The sequence below is a fragment of the Antrostomus carolinensis genome, unplaced genomic scaffold, assembly GCF_000700745.2.
Source record: "Antrostomus carolinensis isolate BGI_N321 unplaced genomic scaffold, ASM70074v2 scaffold922, whole genome shotgun sequence".
NCBI lineage: Eukaryota > Metazoa > Chordata > Aves > Caprimulgiformes > Caprimulgidae > Antrostomus > Antrostomus carolinensis.
Window position 1 is genome coordinate 118129 of NW_010298729.1, and position 11559 is coordinate 129687.

Sequence of the window (11559 nt, forward strand, 5' to 3'; positions counted from 1 at the left end):
AAGAACATCTGTGCTACTTATCATGTGAAAAGCAAATACAGGGCAAAAGCTTTGGGCATAGCCTTGGCTGAGCCAACAAGACCCTTGAGCAGTGCCTTTGCCTGTGTTCTCATCCCACATCCTTCCCCATCCATTCACCCACATCTCCTCACTGGCCCGGATCATTTCTGTGGGCTCCTGCACCCGTGTGGGCAGCGGGTGCTGTGGTCTTAGAGAGGGATTTACTCTCATCTTTGCTCTCTTAGGCCTTCTCTCAGGAAAAGAGCAATAAGTGGGAGTCAAAGCAGCCAGGCTGAATGAAATCCTCCTAAATGGGACTCAGCACATTTAACCCCATGTTTCCCACAGCTGCTTGAGAGCTGGTGGCAATCCCAGCCATGGCTGCCAGTTCTTGGTGGTCTCACGGTTTGTCCCTGCCTAAAATCACTTCTGCTTTCTCTTCCTCATCTTCCTCACCTGCCAGATGAACATACGAACAAAAGGATTTCCTTCTGGCTTGGACATCATAGTTAAAAACTGCTGGCCACAATTAAAAACAAACAGCCACAGTTAAAACCAGCCTCCATCAATGTGCCTAATCCCTTTTTTGGCCCTGCTAATGTTCTGGCTCCACAATATCCTATGGCAATGAACTCCAATGTGTAAACACAGGCTGTGTGAAATCCTGCCCTTTTCTGTTATTGTTAAACCTTCTAATGATTTCATCTAGTGCCTCATTGTGAGTGTATTGGAGGAAGCTGTGAACAGATTTATTATAATTTGTAGGCAGTATGAAGGCCGTTAATTCATACTTTGCAGAGTTTCTTTCTTCCAGGATAAAAGCCATGTTCAGCACAGTGCTTGTGTATTTCAAGACCCTCTGAATTTCATCAGCTGAATGTTTTGTAGCACCCAAGCACCTTCACAGATCTGCTCTTTCTCTCACTCCTCTTTTCTTCCTGCTGCCCATCTGCATCACCAGCCGTCTTCCCAAGCCCCTGGCTGGCTGCTCACCCCCTCTCTCCCTGCTTCCCATAGCCCATTGCTTTGCCCTTCCTGACATGGTCTCTTCCTCTCTGTCACCTCTGGCAGCAGGCAGTTCTGCTCCCAGTGACCCTGATGTGACAATGACTGCTTATTGCCTTCCAAGAAATTCCAGGTCAACCTCTCTCAGTTTACAATGAGGAAATGATTTTTCCATTCTCAAGTCAACATTGGGGATTTTTTTCCTGATTTTTGCATGGCCATCATTAAGGAAAGCCTACAGCTGTTCCCAGTTACAAGCTATTTCCCATATCTATGCACTGCTCTGGAGTGCTAAAAGCAGCAAGCTGGCTCATCAGCACCTTTGCTCCCTAGATTGGAATATTCCAGAGCACTGTGTTTACATAGAAACTGCCCCAGCACCTGCCTGACCCCTGACAGCTGACTCTGCTGCTTACTTTTCTCCTCAGATCACTATTAGCAATGAGGAGGTCAGCAACCCCTCCTTTCTTGACCTGGTGAGGACTCCCCGGATGAGGAGGAACACGCTCATCCTGATGTATGCCTGGTGAGTGCCTGTGTCGGTCCAGCTTGTTACCAGGGTGGGGAGATTTTGAAGAAAAAATCCCTTGTGACTTTTAGTCATGACTTGTGGCCATTTGTTTGCCTCTCAACCTTTTTTTCCCTTTGTTATTTAGGTTCACAAGTGCCCTAATCTACCAAGGGCTTGTCATGCGCCTAGGAATTGTTGGAGGAAACCTTTACTTGGACTTCTTCATCTCAGGAGCTGTGGAGCTGCCTGCTGCTCTCCTAATTTTAGTGACAATTGATCGCATTGGCCGGCGCCTTCCCTTTGGAATAAGCAACGTTGTGGCAGGAATTGCATGCCTTATTACTGCCTTCTTGCCAGAAGGTAACTCCCTTCCCAACCTCAGGCTCTTTAGGCCAATGACTTGTGTCTGACACTCCTTAAGCAAGATCAGCAGGCCACACAAAACTGTAGATGAAGGTAAAAACTGTCTGGTGATGCAAGCAGCACTGCAGTCATGAAACAACATACCTTATTTGCTTATAGATGGACCTGGGACATGTACTGGTTATATCTTTGGTGGGTGTTGAGCAACAGCTGGGTGTAGTTTGTAGTTTTAGAAAAAATGTTTATAAAGGCCCTGTACTGTTTTTGAAGGCAAACGCAAGGGAAGAGTATACAAACATAAAGGGAAAATACATTCCCTGACTTGGAAGACACTTAATGAGGTAGGAAATTAGTGATTTAGCTGAGGCAGCTTGGTGGTCTTGTTTGCAAATAAAATTATGCAAATCACAACATGATATAGTGGCTGTGGAAGACAACAGGGAGATTGTTGCCCTGTCCTCACCCTCCCTGCGGTTTGGACAATGTTAAGGGGTTGGAGGAAAGGTATGGCTTTTGATTAAGTTATTCTTATCTGGTTTCAAGGACAACAAAAAGGTCCGATATTGCACACAGACTTCCCAGCACTCTGTAAATTGTTTTCCCTCCTGTGTAGTTTTTTGTTTTGTTTTGTTTTGCTTTGTTTTGTTTTTATCCCTGGGGAAACATTTGGAGGTGCTCTGGAGTAAATGCATCCACATCAGCATACTTTGCCTTAGCACAGCTGGGGACCAGCAGCTGGATGGGCATTAGAGAGGATTGTTCCTCCCCAGGGATGTTCCTGTCAAAGTAAGCGACAGTCATGGCCAGCCTTAGAGGTTTTAGTTCCTGAAATTATATCAGGGGCACTCGTTTTCCTAGAGAAGAACCATGAGAAGTCACTTCAAGTGTATGACATGCCCATGAAAACAGGTGGGTTTGTGGTGAGTGCAAAATGAAATCCTTCAAAGAGATGTGTTGGTTCACCTCCATCTCAGTTAAGCTACCTTTAAAGGGATTCCTCCAAAAGTACTTAAAATTAATACTGTATGCTTGAGGAGCTTCACTGCTTTCATACAAGCAGAAATTACAGGAGAGGGAAGATCAACAGCCTGTTCCTGGTGGCAGCACTGGTGGCTGTGTGACCATGCCCTGGGATGTCATGTTATTGTCACCTGTTTGCATTCAGTGGTGTGACCACTGAACCCTGTGATGACCAACTCTGCTGCTGTCCTGGCGGTCTTTCCCCAGGTCCCCACTGCTATGTGCCTCTCAGAAGAGCCGCCACATGTTGAGCAGATGCCAGCCACCCCGTGCTCCTGTGTCAGCTCCCTTGACACAGGGCACAGCAATTCAGGCACAGAGGGCCTGGTCTTCATGTCATCTTCTGACTTTGCCAGCATCATTCTCCACCTGTTAAAAAAATACAAAGGACCTGCCGGGACAACAGGGACTGTGGACTGTTGATCGCCTGGAGCTAGGGCTGTTGAAGGAGGAGGAAACAAAGAGCATCACTGGGGAATTACTCCTGCAAGACACCTGCCTCTAGCACCTTCATGTATTTCAGGCCACACCATATACTGAGCATGGTGCAGCAGGTCTGGGGTTTGAGTGTGAGCATTGTGTGGGGCTGGTATGGCTTGAGTGAGGGGAGAAAGTAGTGGCCTGGGGCCAGCACAATGGTGGCACTAGTCTGCTCTCAGCAGTGAAGTGCTAAGAGGACCTTGGCCAGGTGAGAAGATGACAGTCTGGGGATTAGATCCTCGCAGATGGGACACCTGAGGTCCAAGTCCTGCTTTCAAGAAAGGCCTGTTTACACAGATGGGAAAAGCTGCAGCAGCAGCTTGTGAGTGCTTAGTCACGCTGGAGTGCTCACACAGTTCAAGTCCCTTAGTAGAGGGAGGAGGCACACGGACGTCACCCACACCTGGGGGGTCTGTTAGAGTGAAGGGGTGCCAGGGAAACTGTGGATTTGTTTTGTTCTTTCCAGCCTTTGCTTTTCTTACAAGTGTTTGAAAACAGAACTTTTCAGGCCAAAGGCAGTGTCTCTCAACATGGGGTGAAATTTGATGGGGGTTTGTTTGGTTGTTTTGGAAGAGAAATAACCCCAACTGTCTCATTTTTTTTGGTTCAGAGCAAACTGAAATGTTTTTTGTTCTTCCTATTGAAGTTTTGAGCAAACACAATCACTGCCAGAGCCCTCCCCAGTGGCAGAGCTCCCCTTCGTGCCAGGTCCAGGCTGTTTGTTTCACTTGCCTCCCTGTCTTCCTGGATGTGGTTAGACTATAACTCTCCCAAGAGCATTACAGAAGTGCTGATTGCATTCCTTGTGAAGCTCCTCCAGAGGCCACTGGCTCTCCAGAGAGGGCAATCAGAGTGCTGAGGGGTTGCACACAGCGAGATGGGATGGCTCTGCCCTGCGCTGTGGACGTGCCCATTGCACCCCCAACTGATGTGCTAGGGCTCCCCATTGCAGGGCAATGGCCGGGCACCAGAGCTTGAGTGGAGCTGGGAGAGACGGGCAGAGCCCCTGTGGCAGCGTAAGGCCCCTAGGCTGGTCGTGCCAGCTGCAGAGACAGGCACCAGGGAAGGTGAGGGGGAGGATGGCCAGGAGCAGCATTATTAGGAGCATGTCTAATGTGCAATGACTAGACAGATGATGTAGTTGGCCCACTCTAGGGAGAATTGTTTTACTGTTACTGCAGATGCACCTTTAGAGGTAGCTTCCTGGTGGTCAGAAGGCTTTGGGAGGTGACTTGATGGTGTTTCTTACAGCATAACATCCCTATATAAATGAGTACTCCTTTCCAGAGTGCAGTGGAAGCTTTTAACATTCATACCCCACCCATGCTGTTATGCCCCACCAGAATCTTGAATCAATCAATTGGAAGTGATTTCTGATTCTTCAAAGCAGCCTCGCATGATGCTAGAAATCAATAAATGCCGGTATGGATTGATATCTACAGCAACGGCCTTTTAGTCTGATTTGCACTGATCCAGTGTTTCTGTGATGTAACTTCTGCTGACAGGGCCTGGGGGTCTCAGAAGTGCTCTGCTGGTGCAGCAAAGCATGCTTCACCTGGGTTTCTTTTTGAATGAACAGATATCCCATGGCTCAAAACAACGGTTGCCACACTGGGAAGACTGGGCATCACGATGGCTTTTGAAATCGTCTATCTTGTGAACACTGAACTGTACCCTACAACGCTGAGGTACCTTGAAAGCTCCCAGAATTCTTTCCCTTTTCCTCATTCCCTATTTTACCACTTTTTAGTAAAACTTAGTTTTCTCCAGAGTTTCCTAACTGAATAGCTGCTGTTCGATACTCTGGCAATAATATTTTGGAGCTAAGTCTACATTCTGCTCCTTAAACTGATGGTTCATCTGTTCAGTAGCACCTCTCAAATATCTGGCACTATTTTTCTTTTGCAGAAATTTTGGTGTTTCCCTGTGCTCAAGTTTGTGTGACCTAGGTGGGATCATAGCCCCATAATTCCTGCTTTTCCGATTAGCAGCCGTTTGGTTGGAGCTACCTCTAATTATTTTCAGTAAGATTTGATTTTAAATGTACTTTTGTTTTAAATATCCTCTTCCTAACAGAGCTTTTATTTTGGGGCAAAAGTGCAATGTGTAGCCTCATATCCCTCTCAAACCAGCCCCTCTCAACTTTCATGCCTAGAGCAAGAGGCTGAATGGCAAATGGGTGCAATGTAAGTGATTTCATGGCACTATGGAAGAGCTCAAGTCTTCTTGGGTGAATTGGCTGAAGGACCATAAAAGAAACTATGTTAGGTGCTTTAAGACTCAGCAACCTCACAGCTAAATTCTGTAATTGCAGAGAAATAAACCTAATCTCCCAACAGTGGAGATTAATGTCCTTTGAAAAAAAATTGTTTTGGGTTTTTTGGTATATACAGTTATGACTATGGATGTTGTATTAGCCATAACTACTTATTCCCATTAAACTCCTTTTCTCAGTTGCATTTTGGAGAAAATGAGCCCTGTGGATTAATTCAGTGAGAAAAAATCAGTTATTTCTAACAAGGAGCTGGGAGTCTGTGACTAAACCAGGCTTCCCAGAGATATATGTGACCAGGAAAAAAGCAAAAGGGATAGGACAGAATAAGAAGGGAAATTGTTGCTAATTAAAATTTTAGCTTGAAAACAAAAATGGAAGGGCAAGAGACATTTTAAAACATTACCATTATTCCAAGAATAGCCATATATAGAAGTACTGTTCATATTATCTAATTACAAAATTCTGCTGCTGCTGAATTGAGTAAACGGCTACAGAATCAGAGAGGAACAGAAAGGACTGTGCAACAGTCAGAGCTTTTACTTTTCACTCCAGCTCTTCTATTTTTGACTTACTACATTCTTTAAATTATATCTGTGCCGGAAATTATTACAAAATAAACATTGTTGATGAATGATTTCAGATTGGTTCTCTATCTGAATGCTCTTTCTAAAGGATGAAGTTTTATTCTGAATCACATAATCTACTTTGGCTATGGATATACAAAGCGAGTATTTCAGGAAAATCTCAATGGTTTCAAGGAACACAGATGCATCTACATGATAGAGCCTCTTGAAAAAAGGTGGATTTGTCTTATGTGAGAAATAATCACGCTGGTTCTGGTGCAGTTTGCATGCGTTTGCCCATGTGCACTTATCTCAGGTTTTTGACTTCTGAGATCTCCCTTTTTGAGCAATTCAGGTTGCAAATGAACCCCTAGCCCTCAAGGTTTTTTGTAATAGGTTAAATTAATGTATCATAAAGGTGTTTGATAAGAGTAGAGTAATCAGAAATAGCTGTTGCGCTTTAAAAATCTCACTTTAACCTTAATCTGAATAAACTTTCCTCAGTGGATAAACCATGAAAATAAGAAAAGTAAATGTTTCTATTTCTACAATGTCCATTGTAGGTATTCTCGCAGTTGTCTGTGGGCTCCTAGTATTGTTTTTACCAGAGACAAAGGGAATCTCCTTACCAGAGACAGTAGAGGATGTGGAGCAGCTTTCAAGGTATGATATATGTTTTCTTACTTTTACTTGGATGAGGTTTCCTGAGGTTGTTCTCCTCCAACCTTGTCAGCTGTCATACATTATTGATGTTTTTCAAGTGTCAAAATAAATGCCCTAGTCAGGTTGCTGTTATGAGCAGGTGGTATTTTCCTCAATAGAAATGTGAACTTTTCAATACCACTAAGGCAGGTTGTTAAAAAAAAAGCATGAGGATATAATCTGTATTTTTCACACAGAGACACAAAATTGTCTTGTGCACCTCTAGAAGCAGAAAGTAATAGGGTGCAAGAGAGGGATGGCAAAGTATAGCCTGCAACTCTCTGCTCAAGAAAACCAACCATTACCTCAATCAAGACATCCTGTGAGGAAGGGCCCTTGATCATGGGAGCATTTCCACAGTTTGTGAAGTCATTTAAAAGTCACGTACAAGATTAATTTGTAGCTGAAGAGTTATAGGCACAACTTTCCCACTCCTGGCATGCAGCAAGCCAGACAGACTCTTCACAGTGCTGAAGGAGTGCAGGGAACATTTACACCCTGGCTTGCTTGAGGAACTAGTCCTATACATTTATGTTTCAAACAGTGACTTTGGATATTACATCAACAACTTTTGCCCACTTCAATGTACAAACTAAAGAAAGAGGAAATTTTCTATGCAGAAAGTTAATGTTTCAGTACTGCATCTTGGACTACAACTTGGACTACATCTTTTCCTGTTTCCTTTACCTTTATAGCCCTCTTCCCTTCTGTTCCTTCAGTCATTTTGGTAAACGTGTCAAGAAACGGAAACACCAGGACACCAACTCTTACATTTGACCTTTGAAGGACAGCACTTGAGCAAAGAACTGTGTTCCCATACTGGGAATTTGTTCTCCACCTGCCTCTACTTCAAAATTTGCTGCAGAGTATGGATTAAACTCCATGTTCTTCTTCTAAGTATAAGGACGTTTAAAACAAGCAGTGTATTTTTCTATAAATATGGAATAAATTAATTTTTTTCTGAGTATGCTGTTTGCAGGAAGGGAGCACTCTGTGCTTCTTGGTAGAGAACAGAACAGCTTAAAAAAGATGCACTATCCAGCTCAATGAGCTCTTATTTATTTCTTTATATGTTTGAGCCATTTGTTTATTTCTATTGTTAGCATATACCTTTGGGTGTGGACAGTTGGAAATGATATTGCTTGTTTAAGATTTGGATAACTTTGGGGAAAAGAGGATGATTGACCTCATTAATGTTTATAAATACGTAAAGGGCGAATGTCAGGAGGATGGAGCCAGGCTCTTCTCAGTGATGTCCAACAGTAGGACAAGGGGCAGTGGGTACAAGCTGGAGCATAGGAGGTTCCATGTAAACATAAGGAAAACTTTTTCACTGTGAGAGTGACAGGACACTGGAACAGGCTGCCCAGGGAGGTTGGGGAGTCTCCTTCTCTGGAGACATTCAAAACCCACCTGGATGCGTTCCTGTGTGACCTGCTGTAGGTGATTCTGCTCTGGCAGGGGGATTGGACTAGATGATCTTTTGATGTCCCTTCCAATCCCTAACATTCTGTGATTCTGTGATTATTTCATCCAGTTTTTCCTTTGCCCCTGGAGAATCTGGACAAACAGAAGATCTGATGGCTTGGGAGTGAGGATGCTGATCAGGGCAGTCCTTTCTATGGTCAGGAGGGATAGGAGTCAGAGGGAAGCATCAGGAGTCCCTCGTCCTGGTCTGCTCCTCTCCCCCAGTGAACCTCTGCTTAAAAAGTGCTCCTTCCCTCCCTATTCAAGGGCTTTCTGAAATGTGTCAGCAGCCCTCCTCTCCTTCCCAGGGTTTTATGTAGGTGTCGCATCCTACACAGGGTGTTAGCTCTGCCAGGTCAGATTGTCCTGCTGCCTGTCGACATCTTCACCCAGACCCAGCTGAGTTTTATGTGCCACCCCATGGTCCTGTCCCCTGGCCAGGGACCCCCGAGTCTCCTGAGGGAAGGGCTTCTGTCTGCTCTCCCCTGTTGGGTGCTTTTCCAACTCTCTCTTTCAAGAGCAGATCTTTTTCTTTCTAAAGCATGCTCTCTGCCTGTCCCAACAAACAAAATTCCCTCTCCCTGACCACTGCCAAGGTGACCTTCAGTTTCTGTTTTCTGTCCATTGTTATTACTTGTCACCTTTCTGTCTTGGGGATAAATTATTTGGGTAGTTGACAGTGATGTTAATCCATCTTGGGAAGATGAGCTGGGATGAGACAAGAGCTTTGGTTATGGAGTGAAATGTTAATTAGTCCTGATTGTTTCAAGCTGATGTGTGGTAGAATAGCTTGAATCTGTGGCTCTGCAAGCAGAGAGCAGGGACAGCCTGCTTTCCCTTTCAGCTGTGTGACCTTCATCATGCATTTGGTCCTGGCCACCGACAGGTAAACAATACATTTCTTCCAGTGAAGGATTTGAGAAGATGTGGTGTTCAAAAGGTATCCTGCTACCATCAGAGAATTAAATAAACAAAAGAAAGCCAATGAGCTCTTGTAGTGGCCTTATAAGCCTGGAAAATAACATATTTGCATAAGCAAATATAGGACTGAGTTTTGAAGGTTCATACAACAAATACGTAGCGCTAACATTACAGTCAGTGCAGCTGAATGACTACTGCTCCAGTCTCACAAGAGAGAGGGCACAAACAGGGGAATTTCCTATAAGGAGGAGTGTACTGTGCATTTCAACAGTTCCCGACTCTCCCTGCCTTTTCCCATTAACTGCCCATATGACCAATCCTGCTGGAGGAAAACAGGACCTTTATTAGTAATCTTGATCTAAAGTTTGCATACTTTGTGCAGTTAGTGATAAAGGGCTGTCTTTCAAAGCTGTTTCTAACTTCCTCTGAGACATAGTTAAAGGTCAATGGGATGCTTAGCAAAAGTCAGTAGTGATTGAAAGATATGAAACTAAATAAGCATCTCATAACATATCTGACTAATTGGTGACATCTAGAAGACAACCCAAAACTGGAGCTACTGCTGCAGGGAAAAAACTCCTCCAACACCAATGCGGTCTTCTGCACATAGCTGTAAACTGGCTGGGGCTGACTGGCAGAGACCTGCCCTGAACTGGAAGCTATGGGCTTTTGCTGACCAGGTTCCATGTCTCAGAGGAGAGTGGGAATGCAGGCACCCAGCCACAGAGCTCAGTCTTGCCTCCTCACACCCATCCAGCCTGCACCCAGCCAGCCGGCACCGCAGGCCTGGCCCTCGGAGAGCCGGGGTGAGACAATCAGATATGATGCTGTATGAACTGAGCCTCCCTCTTCTTTTTAATGTTTCTTCTTTGTAAATTTTAATTTTTAAAAATCAGTTTCTTAAACACTACATCAGTCTGAGAAGGACTGTGGAGATTGTTTCGAGCTATGGCTTGCCAAAGAAATGTCAATATCCTTTGCCAGGTGCTGCTGTTGATGGACAACTAAAATATGCTGAGAAGTGAGACATGAAGACTTGTTTCTGGCCTTTCAGACTGTTCTTTGTTTTGCATAGCATCCTGTGTTGCTCAGAAGCGAATATAAGTTAAATATTTCAGTATATAAAATGGCTAGGACCAGTGTCAGAAGTTTGGATGTATTTGCTTTCTAAAAATGCATTATATACAGGACAGCAGGAAAAGCCCATGTATGTGTTCTTACTTCTAATATGATAGTAATTAACAACTTCAGGTAGAGCTTGTATTTAGTAATGGCTTCTGTGGTAACTCTTACCCCTCACAGGGGCATTTTGTAAGACAGAAAATCCTCCTGTCTCTGTGAGACTTTGAGTTTCCCCATGAAGATTGTGGAGTGGGCAGTAGCCTGTTGTACGACTGGTGATTTGGCGGCTGTGGGGTTACACAGTTGTGGGTGAGAGAGGACAGATGAGGTATTGGAAGCAGAGGGAGAGCTTCAGTGAGGGAGGATCCAGCCAGACTCATGCAGACCACTGGACAGGCTGCTTGTTTAAAAAGAGGTATTATTTTAAAAGAGTTATAAATTCATATGTGCATCAAACCACTTAATGCATTGAGCCTTACAGGAAAGTCCTACAAACTTCACAGGCGGCAAAGCAACGTTCTCCTAAACTGTATAGGTTGACACTAAAAGGGCTGTTGTGAGCCACCTCAGTGAGAGGCACCTCTTCAGGAGGGGCCAAACACTGCCAACTTTAGTTGCCTTGCATGTGTTGTACTTCAGAGGCTCAGTGAGAGATGAGATGTGCATAGAAGACAAAGGATCAGCTTACTGCCACCAAAGGCACACGCTCAACACGATCACGTAAAACCAGGAGCTGTGTTCTTCCTGCCTGCAAAGAGATTCATTCCCCAGACCAACAAATGGATGAATGTGCTATTTGGTCCCAATGTGCTGCTGCCACCAAATTTGCCTTGTTACTTCAGCTAGTCTGTGTGAGTGGTTAGTGATAAGTGGCAATTCTTACTGCTATCGACACTCTTGCAGAATGAAAAGATCACAATTTACACATTTTTAAGAGGTCCTAAGTTGGGACTTCTGTAGTCACTCAGGTGTGTCTGGGCATTTCTGGTGGGTTTGGCAAGGACAGCACAGGTGGGTTTGTCTGCCTACAAGCCAGGTATTAACCATGCCTGCAAGAGTTCACATTTGAAGAGCTTTACAATCAGAGACCATGCTGCAACACAGAATTTCTGTTGTTAGGGAAGTCCTCT

General features: G+C 44.5%; 1 protein-coding gene across 1 annotated transcript in view; it reads left to right on the forward strand.

Moving 5' to 3' along the window:
• The window catches only part of SLC22A3 (solute carrier family 22 member 3), a 30198-nt gene extending 22502 nt beyond the window's left edge, over positions 1-7696 (forward strand). Inside the window, 6 exon segments of the mRNA XM_010162515.1 lie at positions 1434-1531; positions 1662-1876; positions 4959-5067; positions 5288-5403; positions 6781-6880; positions 7639-7696. Of these exon segments, the coding sequence (XP_010160817.1) occupies positions 1434-1531; positions 1662-1876; positions 4959-5067; positions 5288-5403; positions 6781-6880; positions 7639-7696 (696 nt within the window).
• Positions 7697-11559: the final 3863 nt, after the last annotated feature.